Source organism: Cucurbita moschata, unplaced genomic scaffold, assembly GCF_002738365.1.
Source record: "Cucurbita moschata cultivar Rifu unplaced genomic scaffold, Cmos_1.0 Cmo_Scf00083, whole genome shotgun sequence".
NCBI classification, from domain to species: domain Eukaryota; kingdom Viridiplantae; phylum Streptophyta; class Magnoliopsida; order Cucurbitales; family Cucurbitaceae; genus Cucurbita; species Cucurbita moschata.
The window spans coordinates 368,532-387,125 of NW_019268599.1; the positions used below are offsets into that span (position 1 = coordinate 368,532).

Genomic DNA, 18,594 nt, shown 5'->3' on the forward strand with positions numbered 1-18,594 from the left:
GACTAGCTAACAACCCAGGCCCAAGTCCACCTTTAGTAAATATTGTTCTCTCTAAGTTTTTCCTATCGAGATTCCTCTTTATCGAGATTCCTCTTTTAAAAAACATGTTTGTTAGAGAGAGGTTTCCACGCCCTTATAAACAAATATTTCGTTCCCTCTCCAACCGATGCAAGATCTCACAATCCACCCCCTTTGGGGCCAGCATTCGTTCCTCCTCAATCGATGTAGGATCTCAAAATTCACCCTCCTTTCAGACTTAGCGTCCTCGCTGGCACACCACCCGGTGTCCACCTCATTCAGGGCTGAGTGTCATCGTTGGCACACCACTAGGCCTTGAAGGGAGTGGATTGTGAGATCCCGCATCGATTGGAGAAGGGAATGAAGCATTCTTTATAAAGGGGTTCAAACCTCCCCTATGACAGACACATTTAAAAAAACCTTAAGGGAAAATCTGAAAGGAAAAGTTTAAAGAGTGATAATATCTGTTAGAGGACAATATGGAGGCAAGGTTTGAAACTAGGAGGTCTAGATTTTACAAAAAAAAAAATGGCTATGAAAATTTCCAAAAATAGGCAACAGGTCAAGCAAGTTGAGAGCACAAGAAGTTCTAGTCGAAAAGAGTTGAGGGGAGAATCAAGTATTACATCAAAGTCATCCATGCTTTTGCTGAGAGTTCCGAAAATAAAAAACAGCGCAACTAGAAATTAAAAATGCATCAACACCAAATATCTGTAGAGAAGCAAGTAAAAACATGTGTATCTCGTTCAGTGAATTGAATGTTCAGTAGGTAAAAACATGTGTATCTCGTTCAGTGAATTGAATGTTCAGTAGGTAAAAACATGTGTATCTCGTTCAGTGAATTGAATGTTCAGTAAGTAAAAACATGTATATCTCGTTCAGTGAATTGAATGTTCAGGATAATAATCTATAAACTTGGTAAAAAAAATGAATGTTCCATGTCTGGAAAGCACCAAAAACTTGAGATTTGCAAGAAACAGGAGTTTTCTCCACACTTTAAGATAGTGTGTAGTAATAGGAATGTGTTTCGGCAGAGATTGATTGATGCTTTAATTACATACACCATCTTTGTCCTCTCATAAAAATTTCATATTTCCTCGTTATCATCAAATCGCATCTAATATCAATATAAATACAAGAAACTTACATCTTTTTAACTCAACTCAACGATGAATCTCCGGAAATGAAGTTGCTTCATGGAGTACCCACCACCCGATACAGTCCTTGAGCTTCCCCTTTTCTACTTCAGTGGCTTCATACCCTGTAAATTTCAAAATTCATTATAAATTCATGATACCCTATTCAAAAATATGAAAAATATGTCAACAGAGAGATTTTGATGTATAAAACCCATTTGGGTTGCCCATTCATTGCCAACAAAAAGAGAAAACTGCTGCTGCATATTAATCAATTCCGGCCATTCACAAGCATTTTCATCTTTCAGATTTCTACCAAAGTGAAGGTTCCAAAGGCTTCTGTCCGGTTCTCAGGTCTCCTTTACAGTAATCAATTTTCGCCTAGCGAGTCTATAGAGGAGGAAACTTGCTAGCCAATCTTATATTCGATAACCAAAGGTCGTTCCCAAACAAAGTATGGGCCTTGTCGCCTACAAGGTGGCGAATACAACTAGCAACAAAATATTTCTGCCTTTTCAAGGCTTGCCATGGTCTTGTTGCAGAAATGGTCGATGGATGGGGAGCGGCAGAGAGTGTCCCATATTTACACCATATAAGCTTCCTCCATAGGGCATCTCTCATGATAATATCTCTAAGTCCACTTTGCTGTCCAAGCTTTGTTCTTTTCCTTCAAAGGGAAACGACCCTAGACGACATTTTTCAATGGGATGGAGAAGCTTATCCCATATAACAAGGTGAAAACTCAACCCAGTTTGCTCCCTTGTCAGAGAAGTTTCTTGTCGAGCCTCTCTACTATTTTGTACACTTTGCTTGGAATAATGAACAGAGAGAGAGAGAGAGAGAATAAGTGGGAAGGTTACTAATAGCACAATGAGTAGTGTTTGGGAATCAACCTTTCGACTATTATCATGAATTGTCACCGAATTATCAATTGGTATCATGAAAGTTCATCCATAACCCACCCTAAATTCTGACTTCCTATCCTTCTTGAAAGACCAATATTCAAACTTGATATGAAAAGGATTTCAATTCATCAATTTTCCTTATGTCCCAAGAACCACCTAAACGCATGCCATCTTCCATTTGCAAAGAGCCTCATCAGCCATTTACGGATTTATCACAAAAGTAGCCTATTTTTTCTTTTCTTTTTTTTCAATTGCCTTTTTGATATCATTTCAATCATCATGGGGATTTAAACGTGATATTACCATAAAAGAACTCCAATCAACACTAGCCACTTCCTTTTCTTTTGCAACCAAAAATTCATTCCCACAAAGAGGTGAAGATCTTGTAGAAGCTAGTTACAGTTTAGAGCCAGCTTTATTGTTTGCTTTCCGTATGAGAACTTCATCGCAACACATGCATATCTATTGGTAGGAGACTTGATTTTTTTAGCTGCTGTCTGATTCGAAATATTGATGCTAACTTCATAATACACATGAAAGTCCTTAATCATCTCCTAGAAAATAAGTCATCCTTTCTTCCTCCAGAAGGAGGCCAGATAATGCACTCAAAGTTTCAACTGACAGATTGTACCACTGCTGTCTCGGAATTGTTTTAAGAAATGCATCGACATCAGAAGTTGCAAAAGATCATCAAGTGAACTTTCAAACCAACAAAGATGGGATAAGGGTATGTATAGACAAATTGCTCTTCATTCTTTGATAAAAAACTTATCTTTGAACCATAGGCTGTGAAGTACTTATTATTGACACAACAACTTCTCTCTTTCATGGCAGAAGTACTACTCAACACCATACTTACAAACTGATCTTAAAAATAGCTAAATGAGATGAAGAAACTTATCTTGAATAATGAAGGATTGGGGTTGGAAAGGAGGAGAGAGTGGAGAGCATGGGGGGTCTAAAGTCCTTTTGGCTTAGATTCTTTTAGTAACTAATTGATGTAATTCTCTGATATCATGTAAATGCTAAAAGTTCGATCGAATTAGAATATTCTATTCCATTCACTAAAGAGATTTATATACGAGGTTACCCAAAGTCGGAGAAAGTAAAAAGACAAAAAAGGACGAGACAACTAATATATTTACGGAAAATATAACTATACTAATAGAACAATAACACCTGTAGACATTTAATTTGAGCCAAGCAGCCAAAAGTTTTGCAAAAGACAACTACCACCTTTCTCTAGTCTGGCATGTAGGGTTAGAACCAGAGATGCAGGACGACTTACAGAAGCAAAATAAGTTACCACTTCTATATTGAGTTTTGAAGTGGATGCCACATAATTAATTAGCTATGTATTATGATGCTTACAAATTAAAATTACCAAGCTGGCTCTCTCAACAAGCTGACATTTACCGTTAACATTTCAAAACATGAAAACAGATTGTCCCTTCGGGAACATCCGATAAATCGGAAGGAACATGAACACACTAAATATTCCAAGAATTTGACTTCTCAAGCACAATTTAGTAAAGAAATAATGTTTTCGATAAGAAACCAACTTTCATAAAAGGAAATTAAATAATTATGCAGAGATGCGACATAGTTTCTCAAAAATAGGATGGTGTTACCTTGGATATCCTGATATCATTTACAGCCATTCTAAGAGAATCGTCGGATAGGATTAACCTTGATACAGCACCAGTGGTTAACCTAAAATATTCAAAATTAATAGAACTATTAGCGTGCAGCTAATCTATATCATTAACATATTAGAAACGGGAAACATAAGATTTATCTTTTAACTATTTATCTAAATTGTAATTCAACTGTTCCACCTGCATCAATTAATCGGACTACTTATGCTTAATGTCTCGTACATATCTATCACTTTGCTATTAATATTAACACTGTCACACTTTTATCTCTTTTTGAAATAGTGGAAACCAGGTTTATATCTTAACTACGGATCATCTTTTAATATCATCTATGTTGACAGCCAAAAATAGTGCCAAATTTTTGTAACTATTATGTGATTTATTCGCTCATGGAATGTCAATGAGAAAATATTCAATACATAAACAAGCTGACATTCCCATAAAATAAGGATTAATTGTTCTACAGTTGCTATTCCAATAAGTTAAGTCCTTTGGGTATGAAATGAATATAATTTTCATCGTTGGTCAAGTTGACATCTACCTTGTCAAACTCACAAATAACTCTCAATTAGTTTTAATATAATCCGAAGTATGTTAATAGAAAATGATGAACAACCATCAGAACCAGTAATCAAACTCAAAAGCTCTCTCAAAAACCAAATTTGGTCCACTTCCTTACTAGGCGAGGAGAACAAAAACAAATTTTGTAAGGGTGTGGAAATCTCTCCCTAGCATATGCGTTTTAAAAACCTTGAGGGAAAACCTAAAAGGAAAAGCTCAAAGAGGACAATATCTGCTAGCAGTGGGATTGAGCTATTACATCAAATCATAAGGCAAGACTTTGCCTCCAACAAGACACTTCGTAAGAAAAATATCCTCCAACACCTTCCGGAGGTCTAAACTCCTTTCCCTCATGCCCTTGATAAAATTATCATTCTTGTTCATTCCTATAAAAATCATAAACCTCGCAATGAACTCCCTTCCACTCATCTTCCTATCAACCACAAACGTCCATACATCAGCTCTCTCAGTTTCTTGATAAAATCCCAATCTCCTCACAGAATTGAACAACTCCCATTCTCTACATTCGACTGTGGATGCTTAGTTATGGTGGAAATAAAATAATAAGAAACAAAGGCCAACACATGAATGAATAGCAAACATACCCTATATACTTAGCTGTGTCTGATATAGAACCATCAAGTGTGTAAATTAGATCCAATAAAGCTTGCATGCCCTGCCAAACAGGTAATTTGGGTTATCACCTTCATATCCTTCTCTTATATCAAGAAAATCAAATTATAAACACACACCCATATGTACACAGAAATATAGACAGAAAGAGAATAGAGAGAAACCGGAAGAAATTTAGAATTGTTAGGACCAATTTGAGGGCCACATCCCGGTGGCCTGATAGTGGACTTCAGAGGGAGAATTTGGAGAAGCTCTGGAGGAGGCGAATAATCTTCAAGATCCACAGGGTTCCTGACTGAGCTCAATACAACAACGCATGGCATATATCATTCATCAGGAGAACCAACCTTACGGAAAATGAAATTAAAAAACAAACAAGCATGTACAATCCAGCCACCTTTTAGGGCCAATTGAGCGCGTAGGCGAGCTAAAGCACTCGCTCGATTCTTATGCTGTGATCGATCCTCGACAGCCTTGGAAATAAAGGGCCAAAGATTAACTTGAGAGCTAAGAAGCTGAAGTATATAATTGAACTTGATTATATTTATCAGACAAATATAAACCTGAGCAGTGATACCAGTGGGAATGTGCTTCAAACGGACAGCGGACTCGCGCTTGTTGCGGTGCTGACCGCCGGGACCTGAGGCCTTAAACGTGTCCATTTCGCACTGTCTCATCAGCTCTTCGTCGGACAAAATCAAATACTCTTTTCCTTTCCATACTGAATTTGCACTGCTAGAGCTGCAAGTGGAACGCAGTGAGTTGGAGAAGAAAGAGCCCTCGAATTGGTGAATTCGAAATGTACAGCCAATCCTTCCCCATCTACCGTTGCTTGCTATTGGAACAGGAATACTAAGAATCTTGGCGGATTTCCAGAGCATATTTGCGGTTGCCATTTTCGCAATTCAGAAAACGAATTTCTCCTATTGGGTTTTGTGTGGTTTTCAAAATTGGGTCGTTTTTAATCATGGTTATGGACAAGTTGTGGCTTGAAGTCATTGTTATGGAAAATCATGGCTTCCTGCTATGAGATATGCTGCTATGGACTCCCGATTTTGCCTGTTGCAGCTCCTGTGTGGGTTTTCGATCAAAATGAAAGAACTGCAGAATTTGGGCGAGAAACACCCTGATAACGGAAATTAGTACATAAATAGTTAGAAATCGGCCCCAACTCCCAAAGGTTGAAATTTATTGAGAGACAATAAACCTTAGAAAGCTTGAACAAACAAGATTTAGGATAAACCTTAGAAAGCTTGAACAAACAAGATTTAGGCACAATAGTTTTAGCTTTTTAGGTTTTGGAAATTAACACCGGTAAATATTTGAATTCTTAGTCACATTTTAAATGAATTTTAAGTTTTCAAAATAAGGTTATATAAATTTGTGTCTGGATCCATCTTTGAATTGAAAATATTTTAATTGTCTCGTAAAGAGCCTATTGGCAATGTCGGTCTCATGATGGCTTGTGTTCATGATATCATGTGGACAAACGGCACCCAAGAACGAGAGTTTGTGTGTGGTGCTCAAATTTAAAGGTTAAAAGCTACGGATTTTGGGACAACCTTTGTGCAGGATTACCCTCTTATTGGGTAAAGTGTTTTAGACTTCCTGAGCTCTCGACTCCTTTGTCAAAAAGTTTCCTCTTAACTCGTCAACAAAGCTAAAGGAATAATATTTAAGGACATTGAGACTAAAGACTTAAATTTGAATTTACCTAAATTGTTAAAAAACTTACACGTTAATGAATTGCTCCAAATTCTCCTTGTCCAAAGCTCAAACGTCTTTGTGGTTTTATGCAAGTTTGTTCCTTCAACTCCATGCTTCGTGAAAAAACTAACCTCAAAGGACCACCATAGGAGGTTGGAGGACATTACTTTCAGACATCGGAGGTAAGAATTCTGGTGTGTCATCTTAGTTCAAACAAAGAAAATGATGGTGTGGTCGATTAAACTAAATCGACCCTGTTAGGTTCAAAAATTTAACCCTCTTAATTGCTAGTTCTTATATAAAAAAAACACTAATGATTCTTGAAACGTGACTCACTAAAGGACCTAGTCAAAGAAATTTGACCTTGGAAAGAACTTGAATCAAGCCCTCGAACTCACTCGAACATGTAAATAGCCCCTTTATTATTAATTTTTTTTTGCTCATTGTAGGAATGGCTTGAAATGGACCTGATTGCTCGTGATTAATAGAAAACGAAGAGATTAGGCCAGGAATCATACTTAAATGACCTAAATGAACGTTTTACTTGGGAATAAGACCTACTTAAATGACCAATTAAAGCCTATACAGAGCAATTTAAGAAAATGTCCCACCTAATGACATCCATTATACACGAAAATTTGATTATAGCCTAATATCATGGAATAAAACATGTTTAAGGCATAGACGAATAACAGGGTAAAATGACCCCTACTATGTCCTTTTGATGTTTTATGGTCTAAATGAACCCAATTTACACGAGATCAATTTATAAAGGTTATGAATGAAAATGCACAGTTAAGACATAAACCAAAGTTATGGTGAAAAATGACAAAATTATCCTAATAAACAATTTAAGGAATGTTACACAACCTTGTCTGGCCTCCTAATTATGACATTTAAAATGGTTGATGTATGGAATTATGAGGTATATATATGATTATGACACTTTAAATGACTTATGTAACGGGTTCAAGCTGGGCTCTCACATCGATTGGAGAGGGGAACGATTGCTCCCATATCCAATCGAGGGGAATGAAACATTCCTTATAAGACAGTGGTTTTAAAACCGTGAAGACATTCCTTATAAGACTGATTTTAAAATCTTAAAGCAAAACGACCATATGTAACGAACTAAAGGTGGTGTGATGTTACATTGCGAGGTCCATATGTGATGGGCTAAAAAAAATACATATTATTGTTAAATTAAAAAAAAAAAAAAAATACGTGTATGTGTTTCGGTCACCCAAAAAAATGATCGATCCCATTTGGTTTGCAGCAAGGCACTGTGAAATCCAATCTGGATGCATGCCTAATCGCCATCCCCTCCGCTCCACGCCGATTCTCAACTCTCAACATTCCGATGTTTGCTGCAACGCTGGGAACCGTCTCAGCTCATTCCTTTCTCTCTCAGTTCGGCTCCATCGATGCTTCTCACGCTCATTCAAGCTCCGCCTCCACCTCCCTTGTAATCCACAGGCCCCTCTTTAAACAACCTTCCAACTTCCCTGCCGGAGCTTCCCTCTCTCAGTCGAGTTTCGGAGTTCTCGATACTTCACCTGCTTCGCCGGAATCAGTTCGACGCGCTCAGGTGAGTACATTGTCCATGTCTTTCATGAATTTTGTAGGTTCTTACGCTTAATGAACTGTTCTTATTCCCTTTTGTGTTCGTTCTTTGGTCTCTCCTGCTAAGTGTGCTATCCCGTTTCCGAATAGTTGAAGGAATTAGGCTACTTAGAGAGAATGAGAGGCAGAGAGGGGGGGAGAACGGGTCAGTGGTCAGCATATTGGAGCTGGGTGAGAAAACACATTAAAGAAAGGGAAATATTATACTAGACAACAGTGAAAGGAAAAATAGTACAAGAGAAGTGTTACATTACATCATCCCCTTCAGCTGAACGGGCTTTTAGGTGGACTATTACCTGATATGCATTTGGTAGAGACTTCATCATAATATCTTCTAGTATATTTGAGTCAATCTTCAAATAATGAGCTTAACTCATAATCATAGAATTAGGAGTTACATTACGTTCAATCCAACTATTCAAGATAATTACAAAAATTTATCCATACCAATAATGCAAAGAAACCCACACTCCTAAATGATCTCTAAGATGGAAAAGAACTCCCAACCAACTTCTAAATGCAATTTTTGATGTAAAAGAAAGATGCCTCACTCTTGAATGCAGTTTATGTAACGACTCGACTTTCCACACACGTATCGGCCAGAATTTCAGTTCACAATCCACTGAATGTTATTCATATCTCTCGCAAACTCTGTCTTCTGCAATAATTTCAATTTTTTTTTTTTTTTAAGTTTCAATCCATCTTCAGCAATGGTTTTTCCTCTCACAAGTGATATCATGGATTTTTTTGCATAGATTGATTGGGAGAGATGTGTGAGAGATGGAGAAGAAGAAAATCCAACATGATGGTAACAATAGAGTTTGAAGAGGAGAATTAAAATGTAATTTTCAACCTCATTGACACATGCAAAATCCTAGTTCTCTTCTTTTTCAAGTCGGAGGATATAAGGTTTTCCTTTGGGATTGAGAAAAGTATGTTATTTTTCTACTTTTAAGGGTTATAAAGTCATTTTACTTGTAGATGACAGCAGAATTTCAGTTTTTTTATTTTTATTTTTGAAGGATTGGGTAAAAAATCTTTATCTATTCTAAATAAGGTTATTTTTAATAACTCTCATATCAAAACCTCCCCACAGCCATTGTCCTCTGAATAATAACAATAACAATAAATGAACAAATAAACTAGCGAGTAGCAAGCAGCACAGATAAAATTTGTTGATATAAATGGGGATAGAGTAACGGGACCACATTCAGGCTTCGTTTGGTTGCAGGTGCATGTGAATGTGCAGCAAATAATTCAGAAAAAGAGGAACCTTTTTGTCAGATACAGCAACAGGGCTGGTAGGTTTTTTGGTCTCAGTAAGAATCCATCTGCTAGTGCAGCAGTGGTTACTGCAACGTCCTCAGCATCTGTGGGCGTTGGGGCTGCTCTGGAGGTGCAAGAAATACGGGAGAGATCCAACAAGTGGCAATGGAACCAGTACTCCATAAACTATTTCGTTTCTCATTATCAACCTTCTCAACAGCAACATCAATCAAGTGTAGATCCTCCTGTCGTCCTTTTAGTTCATGGATTTGGAGCTTCTATTCCTCATTGGCGCAGGTTCATATTTTTCTCTCCAACTTATTTACTTTTAAACATTAAATAGATGTTATATATTTCTCACATATCTGGCACTCAACATTAAAGGATTGCTTTAAGTAATGGCACCCAATTTAATCATTCTGAAGGGGACCATTTGCACATTGATAAAAGAAAAGAAAAAAGTGATTAAGGGGTTTGTCCCTAGTGGACCAAGTGGTCTAATTTTTGGGTTGGCAGATGAGTCAAGAACAGGTTGTTGGTGGTGATTGTGTTCCAGAACCTGATAGATTCTTTGAGCTAGATCAGAATGGGAATTCAATCCTTCGTTTTCGTTTCTAGGCAAGGAGGATGTGAGGTCCAATCCTTCAATCGTTAATTACTCAGAAAATGAGTCTTTTCTTTCTTTGTTGGCGACAAAGAATTTGGATGTTGAATTTGGAGCCTTTGTTGAATGAGGAGAGTGAGGCTTTTTAAATTTGTTGCTCGGACAGTAGTCTGAGTGAGGTTGTTGTGGCTAGTTGCTGGAAGTTCGTTGTTCAAATAAGCCTTTAAGAATAGTCAATGTTTCTTTTAAACAGCCGGTGTTGGGTACTTTTGGTCCTCCATCTATGGTGGTTGCGTTCCCTTCTTTGTCTATCGTAGAGGTGCAATAGGAGTGTCGAAGCGCTGAGGGTCTATATCATTCATTTATCAAGGTAAACTCTGTTGGGATGGTGAACCAGGTACGTTGTCCTTTTGTTCTTTATCCTTCCATGTTGAGATTGGGTGAAGGGAGGGGGTTATCTTGTTCTGGTGACGTGTTGTATCCTTTATCATTCCCTTTAGGCATGCCCTTTGGTGTGGTTAGTTGGGTTTTGCCCCCACCGCAATGTCTCGTGTTTGTTAACTCCGCTCCTATCCTTTTTCTGAAAGTGCCGTGTCTCACCTGATTTTGTCTTGTTTGGAGACCAAGTCTTCGCTTTTGCTCCTTCTCTTATGTCTTAGGTAGTGGGGCCAAGGGGGGTGGTCTTCCGTTTAGTGGTGGGCTGTGTGGGAGATCCTTTACTAATACCAACAGGAACCAGTACAACATTCCTCATGTGCATTGCCCAAAGTATTGATGGAGATGCATTCAAGAACCTGACCAAAAAGATTCGTTCCTTTTTTATTTTTATTTTTATATATATATACTAACATGCTAATCCCAAAATCACATTTGGCATGAAGAAGCGAGCATTTAGCAAATATTGCATGAAGTCAGCTCAAGTTTTCAAGCCAAAAGAGTTATCTAAGATGAATAAAGATGAAGAAGAAACGGCTTCCAGACTAAGCTTCTATCGTGAAAAACTCAATTGTTTGAAAGAATTGTTCAAAAGAAGGAAAGGGAAGAACTTCTTGCCCAAGCTACAACTACATAACTCCATATTTTCGAGAGAAACACCATCCAACATAAATGGAACCTTATAGAACAAATAAAAAAAATGAAGAAAAGAGAACTCACTTGTGAATTGGGTCTAGAGAAAGAGATAAAAGGAAGCCAGCAGATGGAATGTTGTGCATTCTATATGTTTTCTCTCTTGGTAACCCATGGATTGTTGAACTGAAACAAGAACGTGGGTAACCATTTCTGACTAAATTGACTAAATTAGTTATTGGTAATGTTAAATAATTAATTTAAATTTTGATTGTTGGATTGTGAATCATTGATTAACTAATACTTATTATCATCAAATTATAGTTAGCACTACTTTCAGATTCCAAATCTTTTTATGGTCTTTTCTTTTTCTCTCTTAATTTATTTAAAAGTTTTCTTTACACATTCTCACTTTTTTTTTTTTTTAATTAATAATTTCTGGAGTTATCCTTTTTCCTTAAGATTTTATTCTTACTCTCCCCATAGTCCAATAAACTCTGGCGATTTGTTGTGCTATACGAGTGAAAACCTTTCGTCCGTGTAGTGGATTGTCATTGGATCGCTTTATTCACAGAGAAGTCCAGTGATCTTCTGGCTCATACATCAAACAGTCAGCATGCCTTTATTCAGAGATTTGTTGTTCTTGACATGCATGTCCCAGGTCCTGATGTTTTATTTGGAGATTTCTTCAGGAATATTAGCGCATTGTCTCAATACTCAACTGTCTATGCCATCGACCTTCTTGGCTTTGGTGCATCTGATAAGCCTGCCGGCTTTGCATATACCATGGAAACATGGGCTGATGTATGTTTAAATGGAAGCTTCAATTTGGTATTTAGTTGTATTAGTTAATGACCAGTTATTGATCAACGGGAACTCGCTAATGTTGCCCCTTTCTTTGCTGCAGTTGATATTGGATTTTGTGAAAGACATCATTAAGAGACCAACTGTGCTAGTGGGTAACTCAGTGGGAAGCCTTGCTTGTGTGATTGCTGCTTCAGGTGCGTGAAGCCAACATTTACAAATACAAGTCTTTAGAAAGTACTCTCAATTTGTCAAGGTGATATAGATATGTTTTCCTATGAGATCAGATTCTAGTCGCAATCTAGTTCGAGGACTTGTGCTCTTAAACTGTGCTGGTGGCATGAACAATAAAGCAATTGTTGACGATTGGAGGATCAAACTGTTATTACCTTTGCTTTGGCTGGTCGATTTCTTATTGAATCAACGGAGAATTGCTTCAGCTCTGTTTGAGCGTGTCAAGAAGAGGTATTGGTCAACTCTTCTTTTTCATGTTTGCTAAATGGAGGATAAAATTAGAGAAGGTATAATTTTTCTCTGCAGAGATAGCTTGAGGAACATTTTGTCGTCCGTATATGGAAACAAGGAAAATGTGGATGAAGATCTGATAGATGTAGGCTTTCTTTCTTCCCAACTTACCTCTCTTCTTCCTCTGAGTAATTTTATTCTAATCTTGTTTGAACTGATAAATATAGATAATATTAGAACCAGCCAATGACGAAGGGGCACTTGATGCATTCGTTTCAATCGTAACGGGGCCACCAGGGCCGAGCCCAGTGCAACTAATGCCAAAAATTTCCGTGCCTGTTTTGATTTTATGGGGAGATGAAGATCCATTCACGCCACTTGATGGTCCTGTTGGGAAGTACTTCTCCAAGTTATCTATGGAAGCTCCAAATGTCAGTCTTTGTGTGTTGGAAGGGGTAGGACATTGCCCTCATGATGACAGGCCTGAATTAGTGCATGAAAAGCTCCTTCCATGGCTGGCTCAGCTTCATGCTTTGTAACAAGTTTTTCTGCATCCACAAGATCATAGGTGTATCTGTTTGTATAGCCAAATTACCAGCTTTTCTGCAGTCAAGTTGGTATATCATTCAAAATGTCAGTCATAGTTTGATATTATTTAATTGTAAAGGGAAAAATTCGCAATTCTTAGGTCAAACAATTGCCAATGATCATGTATTTTGTACCACATTTTCTCACTAAATAGACGATTGCCTGTAATATATATAGTACCTTTGTCTTTGCATGTTAGTATATGGGCGAATGTAATATGGTACCTTCGGCTCTGCATGGTTGTGTATGGGTAAATAGGTTTGTTTTATTTTGTTTGGAAAATTATAGAAAATAAGCGAAAACGTTCCATGAATTAAGTTTTTTTACACCTCGTTTGGAGTAGAAGAAAGGGAGTGAAGCGATGCCTTGCCCTTATTTATTTAGTGCTTGGTGAGTGTTTGGGCCTTAATAGATTTAACACTAACAACCCCTAATTTTTTTTTATTATAATGGTTAAATGGTAGGTTGAGTGATTATTTAGTGAACGGTCATTTAAATTCGTAGGAGATGAGTGTGTTAAATTCGTAGAAGATTAGTGTGTCAGATTGTTTTATAGTAATGCATGTCCTACGTTTGATCCTATGTCAAGAGTAACTATGGCTAGAAATATATCTTAACTCTTAACTCTATCTTGAATAAAAAAAAATATAAAAAGAAACTACTTTTTAATCACTTATGCATGGACATCATTGCAAAACATTAACTATATGGTAATCACTGCACATTTTATTGATTCCGAATTGAATTTCATAAAAAAATTCTTAATTTTTGCCAAGTTGCTAACCATGGGGAAGAGACTATTGACAAGATTACTGAGAGTTGTCCAATAAAACTATTAGGGAGATCAATCTTACCCCTTAACACCTTTGGTGTTTATTGGAACGAGGAATCGATAAGGTTTTCTCTATTACAGTTGATAATGCAAGTTGGAGAAATATCACACATGAGGTATTGTGCCTACATCATTAATTTGATTGTGAATGAAGAGCTTAAAGAAATGCATGACTCTATGTCTAATGTCCGCAATGCATGATGTATGTTAGATCATCGTGAGATTAACATTTAAATATTGGATTGACGAGAAAAAAATGGAATTTATGATGCCTTCAATTTGAAGCTTTACCTGTAATATTTATTTTGGTTGGTTGAATCACAAGTTTTATTGAGAATTTATTTATAGAATTTATAAAATAGGATGCTTTAAATTGTAATGGTTGATTTGTTGTTTTAATTGAGATAAAAGTATTTGCATCACAAGCATACTTTAATTGTAATTTAATTGTAATTTGAATCCATGGCTAAAATATTATTTATTTCCATTTGATTTCAATTTAGTTCTCCTTTCAAATATATGAATTTAGTTCATGAAGAAAAGACACAATGTGAAGGTTCTTTTTAAAAAAGAAAATATTATAAGAAGAATGCAAATACTACTAGAAAATATAAAAATTAAATTTCAATAGAATCAAACTAAAAGCATTAACCTAAATTAATTGTTTACAAAAAACATTAATTTGTCTAAATGGGTCGACCATTATAATTAGACCTTATATTTTGTACTTCAAAAAATTTAACACTGGAAGTGTCGTACCAATACACAACTTTACCAAAAAAATTTTTTTTTGGTAAACTTTTTAAACATTACTAAAGCTAAGTTAATAGAAATATTTATAGTTTAATCATATTTTTAAACCATGAGTTAAATAAGCTTAATGCAAAATTTTCAAAAAAGAATGCCTTACATCATTCTCTTGGTAAATTGGTGTCTAGGTGTCCATTGTGTAAGAAAGAAAACGAATCACAAAGTCACTTGTATATGTAATGTACATATACTCAAAATTTTTGGACAACGATTCTCAATATATTCGGATGGCATCTCACATTTCCTAGGGTAAAGGATTTTTGGATAAGGATTTTTGGATATGGCCTTAACGTACCACCTTTTCAAGATCACAAAAGCTCTATTATGGAAAAACCTCATCATGGCTTTCCTGTGGAATGTGGAAAGAAAGAAATAAGAGAATATTTGCAGAAACGACACAGATCTACACAAGACTTTTCGACAATGTTGTTTACCAAATTATATCTTGGTGTAAACTGTCTAATATTATTACTTCCTACCGTTATACCTCCCTCGTTGTAAATTGGGAAGGTCTTTTGTAATCATGGATTATACATCCCTCTTGTAAATTTTATTCTCTCGGAAAAAAAAAAAAAATTCTATACAAATGGAGAAAGAGTTGATATAAAGTTCTTCCATCATTTCATGTCAAACCAAATGTGTACAAAATACTGAGGCAAGTAATTCATGAATGTTATTAACGACCAAAGAATCAAATACTTTACAACCAGAACTTTACATCCTTTTCGTTTTTATTTTCTCCCGAGACCAAATGAGCAAAAATTCCTCTATTTGTGTCTTAACCAATGAATGTCCCTCTACTAAGTTGGTACTAGAATGTCACTTTCATAGAACTTCCAAGAACCATCCTGCTGCCTCTTTACCACGTAACGAACTTTATAGTTGCTGCAAGCGACCAAGGATGAACAAGAGTTTTTAGTGACAGAAAAAGAGAAAACAATGAAAACATGAATATTGCTAGTCGTTCAGATAGACCTATAAGACACAGCAGAAAAAAAGTGAAAATTGAAAACGAATCCAACCAAGGTGGAATGATTGTCACTATTACCTGAGGCCTATAAAAGTTAAAACCAATCAACTATATCAATTAAAAGAGATGACAAGTGAAGGTTGCAATTCCATTCAATGGGGGCAAAAACATGTTTGAATCCCCTTCTCTTTACTATTTTTATCTCTACTTTCCAACAACACAACATTTCCAGACTGAGTTTTTTCCATTCGAAAACCATTTTACTTAAGACCGCATGCACGTTTTCAGTCGATCAAAAGCCAAAAACCCTTTATTCTCTCAACTGATGCAGCTATTCATCCAAAAGGGTTTCATACGCCAAATTTCAAAATTATAAATGCCTAACCTTTTCTGAAAAGGTGATGAAGAAACTGGCAAGCTTTCTAGAAAAGGAAGATTAACCTTATCCAGTTCCATTGTTTCCAAGTCTAACTTGACAAATTTATTTTGACTCTTTTTGTATTCCTATGATTGAGAAACATATAAGATTTTGTATGGGCGGGCAACGAAGATGGCAAGCCGAAACGTCTTGTCAGATAAAATCTGGTTCTAAAAATAATGACAGATGGTGGACTCTGAATTGTGGTTTGAAGGCCAAGAATTCAGCTCTTCCTTTTTTTTTTTTCATGAGAAAATTCTGCTATTCTTGCAAAATAGGGATGGAGATTTTCCATGAGTCATCCACCCTCTGGCAGTAGGTAATTTCAAGTATCCATGGTTTTGATTATTTCCGAAGGCATACTATTGGTAAGAGAAATATTTGTTACCACAACCCTCGGGTCAACATTTCTAATCTTTGTAAATTGGCCGAACATCTGTCTTTCCAGAATTGGTAATGGTAATCGAATTCAAGTTTGGCATGATGAGTGATGTTGGGGTTTCCTTGTCTTTTAATGTGGTTTCTACACCTGGTTGTCCGGTTACAGAATGATGGGATGCTGTAAATTGTTCTTGGAAGATCATACCTTGTTGCAATTTGAAGGATGATGAATTCAAAGAATTGTAAGGGAGGACGAAAATCTTTGGAAAATTGCCCCTTTCAGGCTTTTATTCTGTTAAATATATGACCAATCATTTTCCTACATCTTCTTGCAATTTGAAAGACAAAAAGCCCCAAGAAGGTCAATGTTTTAGTGTGGATTATGCTATATAAAGGGCATGCAGTAGAATTTTTACAAAAGAAGCTGTCTTGTTTTTTGTTACAGCCCTCAATTTGTGCTCTCTGTTTTAAGGCTTTTGAGGATCAAAGTCACATCTTTAACTGTTCTTATGTGTTCAATTGTTGGTATCTCTTTTTCCAACAATTCAATATCCAGTGGCACGATTATTATGGGTCAATGCTATTAAAACTACTATTTATGAGGTTTGGTTCAAGCACATAGATAAATTCATATTTGGAGCCAGAAGTTCAACCTAGCTAAGTTTAACGCCTCTAAAAAAGAATCTCAGTCACTCTTTTTTCTTTGGTGAAAAAACACTTTTCTATTACTTCTGTTTTATGTCTTTTTCTCTGCATCAACAATCTATTATAATCTATTATAAGCATTCACATGCAATTCTAAAACTGATAATAAAAACTAACTATAGCCATAAAAATGTCATTATCTCCTATAATAACTCTGGGCCTTTCATCTACCAGACTCTTGGCCTATCACATTTCCACTAGCTTCTGAATTTAAAACCCACTAAAGAAAATAACATTCAATGTTTATTCAACAAAACTCCCACATAAACTTAAATGCTTCTATCATCCGTTGTGCCAATCATCTTCCTGTATTTGTCAAAGAGTACTTTCGGTAGCGGTTTGGTAAAAATATCCGCAACTTGATCCTGATTTGCCACATGCAGTAATTCCACACTTCCTTCCTTCATGATCTCGGATAAAGTGAAAACGAACGACAATACGTTGGTTCACTGGGTTATTTGCCAACTCAATTACTGATTTGTTGTCAACTTGAATCACGGTTGCACCTAGTTGCTTTAGCTCCATCTTCCTCAACAAATCTCTAAGCCATACCGCGTGACATACACACCAAGATGCTGCCACATATTCAGCTTCACACGTCGAAGCGTCACGATCGGTTGTTTCTTTGAAAGCTAAGAAAATATTGTGTTGCCCATAAAGAATACATAACCCGATGTACTTTTCCGATCGTCTATGTCTCCGCACCAATCGCTGTTAGAGTAACCAACCAACTTGTAATCTTCTACTTTCGAGTAGAACAACCCAAGTGACACCGTTCCTTGGATGAACCGTAGGACTCGCTTCAACGCCTTCCAATGTGAATAAATCGACTCCTCCATGAACCGACTTATAATGCCGACACTTAATGAAAGATCTGGCCTTGTGCACGATAGCGAAGGCTTCCTACCAAACTACGGTACCTATTTGCATCTACTTGTTCTCCTTCATCGTACTTTGAGAGTTTTGCACCTGATTCTATTGGTATTGATACCGGGATGCAATTTGCCATCTTGTACTTCTTCAAAATCATTTTTTTGTATATGTATCCTGTGATATAAAAATACCCGTCTCTCCTTGTTTAACCTCAAAACCAAAGAAAAACTTCAACAAGCCCAAATCTGTCATCTCATATTCTCGTGCCCTTAAACTCTTCAATCATCTCATCATTGTTATCCAAAAAAATGAGGTCATCGACATAGAGAGCAACAAATATCACATTACCTCCATTCTTCTTTGTGTAAAGTGCATGCTCGTAGGGACATTGCATGTACCCGTTCTCCTTGAAATATGAATCGATACGAGTATTCCATGCTCGAGGTGCTTGCTTCAACCCGTAAAGCGCCTTCTTCAATTTTAGTACCTTCTTCTCTTCTCCAATTTTCATGTACATGGGTGGTTGTTCGATGTATAATTCTTCTTCAAGCACACCATTCAAGAATGTT

The 18,594-nt window shown here is 36.5% G+C and overlaps 3 protein-coding genes across 6 annotated transcripts in view; 1 reads left to right on the forward strand and 2 right to left on the reverse strand.

Moving 5' to 3' along the window:
* Positions 1-914: 914 nt before the first annotated feature.
* Positions 915-6,086, reverse strand: LOC111438876 (peptide chain release factor 2). 2 transcript variants are annotated; one of them, XR_002709727.1, is made up of 7 exons: positions 5,475-6,086; positions 5,309-5,384; positions 5,076-5,206; positions 4,884-4,954; positions 3,691-3,772; positions 1,014-1,279; positions 915-932 (listed from the first exon to the last, which is right to left on the reverse strand). XR_002709727.1 is itself a non-coding variant. In XM_023076701.1 (6 exons), exons 1-6 carry the CDS (start codon positions 5,805-5,807, stop codon positions 1,259-1,261), a joined length of 714 nt encoding a protein of 237 aa, XP_022932469.1. In that variant the 5' UTR covers positions 5,808-6,086; the 3' UTR covers positions 985-1,258. The 2 variants fall into 2 exon arrangements, 1 of the variants encoding a protein (XP_022932469.1); XM_023076701.1 differs by lacking the exon at positions 915-932 and having other exon boundaries at positions 985-1,279.
* Positions 3,975-18,594, reverse strand: part of LOC111438873 (plastid division protein CDP1, chloroplastic-like) — a 40,882-nt gene continuing 26,262 nt past the window's right edge. Inside the window, exons 12-13 of one of the 2 annotated variants that reach the window (XR_002709726.1) lie at positions 15,383-15,563; positions 3,975-3,986 (exon numbers count right to left, since the gene is read on the reverse strand). Coding sequence is in view for 1 of the 2 variants with exons in the window: in XM_023076698.1 (XP_022932466.1) it covers positions 15,479-15,563 (85 nt within the window). In the remaining variant the exon portion in view is untranslated. Of the gene's footprint in view, positions 3,987-15,276; positions 15,564-18,594 lie in introns of those variants that run through there. The other variant, XM_023076698.1, reaches the window with a different exon arrangement.
* On the forward strand, positions 7,839-13,268 carry LOC111438875 (pheophytinase, chloroplastic). Of its 2 annotated transcripts, XM_023076700.1 has the most exons (8): positions 7,839-8,206; positions 9,473-9,804; positions 11,872-11,983; positions 12,087-12,180; positions 12,271-12,448; positions 12,524-12,593; positions 12,676-13,009; positions 13,063-13,268. In XM_023076700.1, the coding sequence occupies exons 1-7, from the start codon at positions 7,979-7,981 to the stop codon at positions 12,985-12,987; spliced, it is 1,326 nt and encodes a 441-aa protein (XP_022932468.1). In that variant the 5' UTR covers positions 7,839-7,978; the 3' UTR covers positions 12,988-13,009; positions 13,063-13,268. The 2 variants fall into 2 exon arrangements, with proteins under 2 accessions (XP_022932468.1, XP_022932467.1); XM_023076699.1 differs by having other exon boundaries at positions 12,676-13,268.

Excerpts from the sequence above, each read along its gene's own strand:
- LOC111438876 (XM_023076701.1), bottom strand. The coding sequence starts at position 5,807 with ATGGCAACCGCAAATATGCTCTGGAAATCCGCCAAGATTCTTAGTATT. Across the intron at positions 5,385-5,474 it reads CCACTGGTATCACTGCTCAG|GCTGTCGAGGATCGATCACA; the intron begins GTTTATATTTGT and ends TTTATTTCCAAG. Across the intron at positions 3,773-4,883 it reads GACACAGCTAAGTATATAGG|GTTAACCACTGGTGCTGTAT; the intron begins GTATGTTTGCTA and ends TGAATATTTTAG.
- LOC111438875 (XM_023076699.1), top strand. The coding sequence starts at position 7,979 with ATGTTTGCTGCAACGCTGGGAACCGTCTCAGCTCATTCCTTTCTCTCT. Across the intron at positions 12,449-12,523 it reads TTTGAGCGTGTCAAGAAGAG|AGATAGCTTGAGGAACATTT; the intron begins GTATTGGTCAAC and ends TTTTCTCTGCAG. Across the intron at positions 12,594-12,675 it reads TGGATGAAGATCTGATAGAT|ATAATATTAGAACCAGCCAA; the intron begins GTAGGCTTTCTT and ends TGATAAATATAG.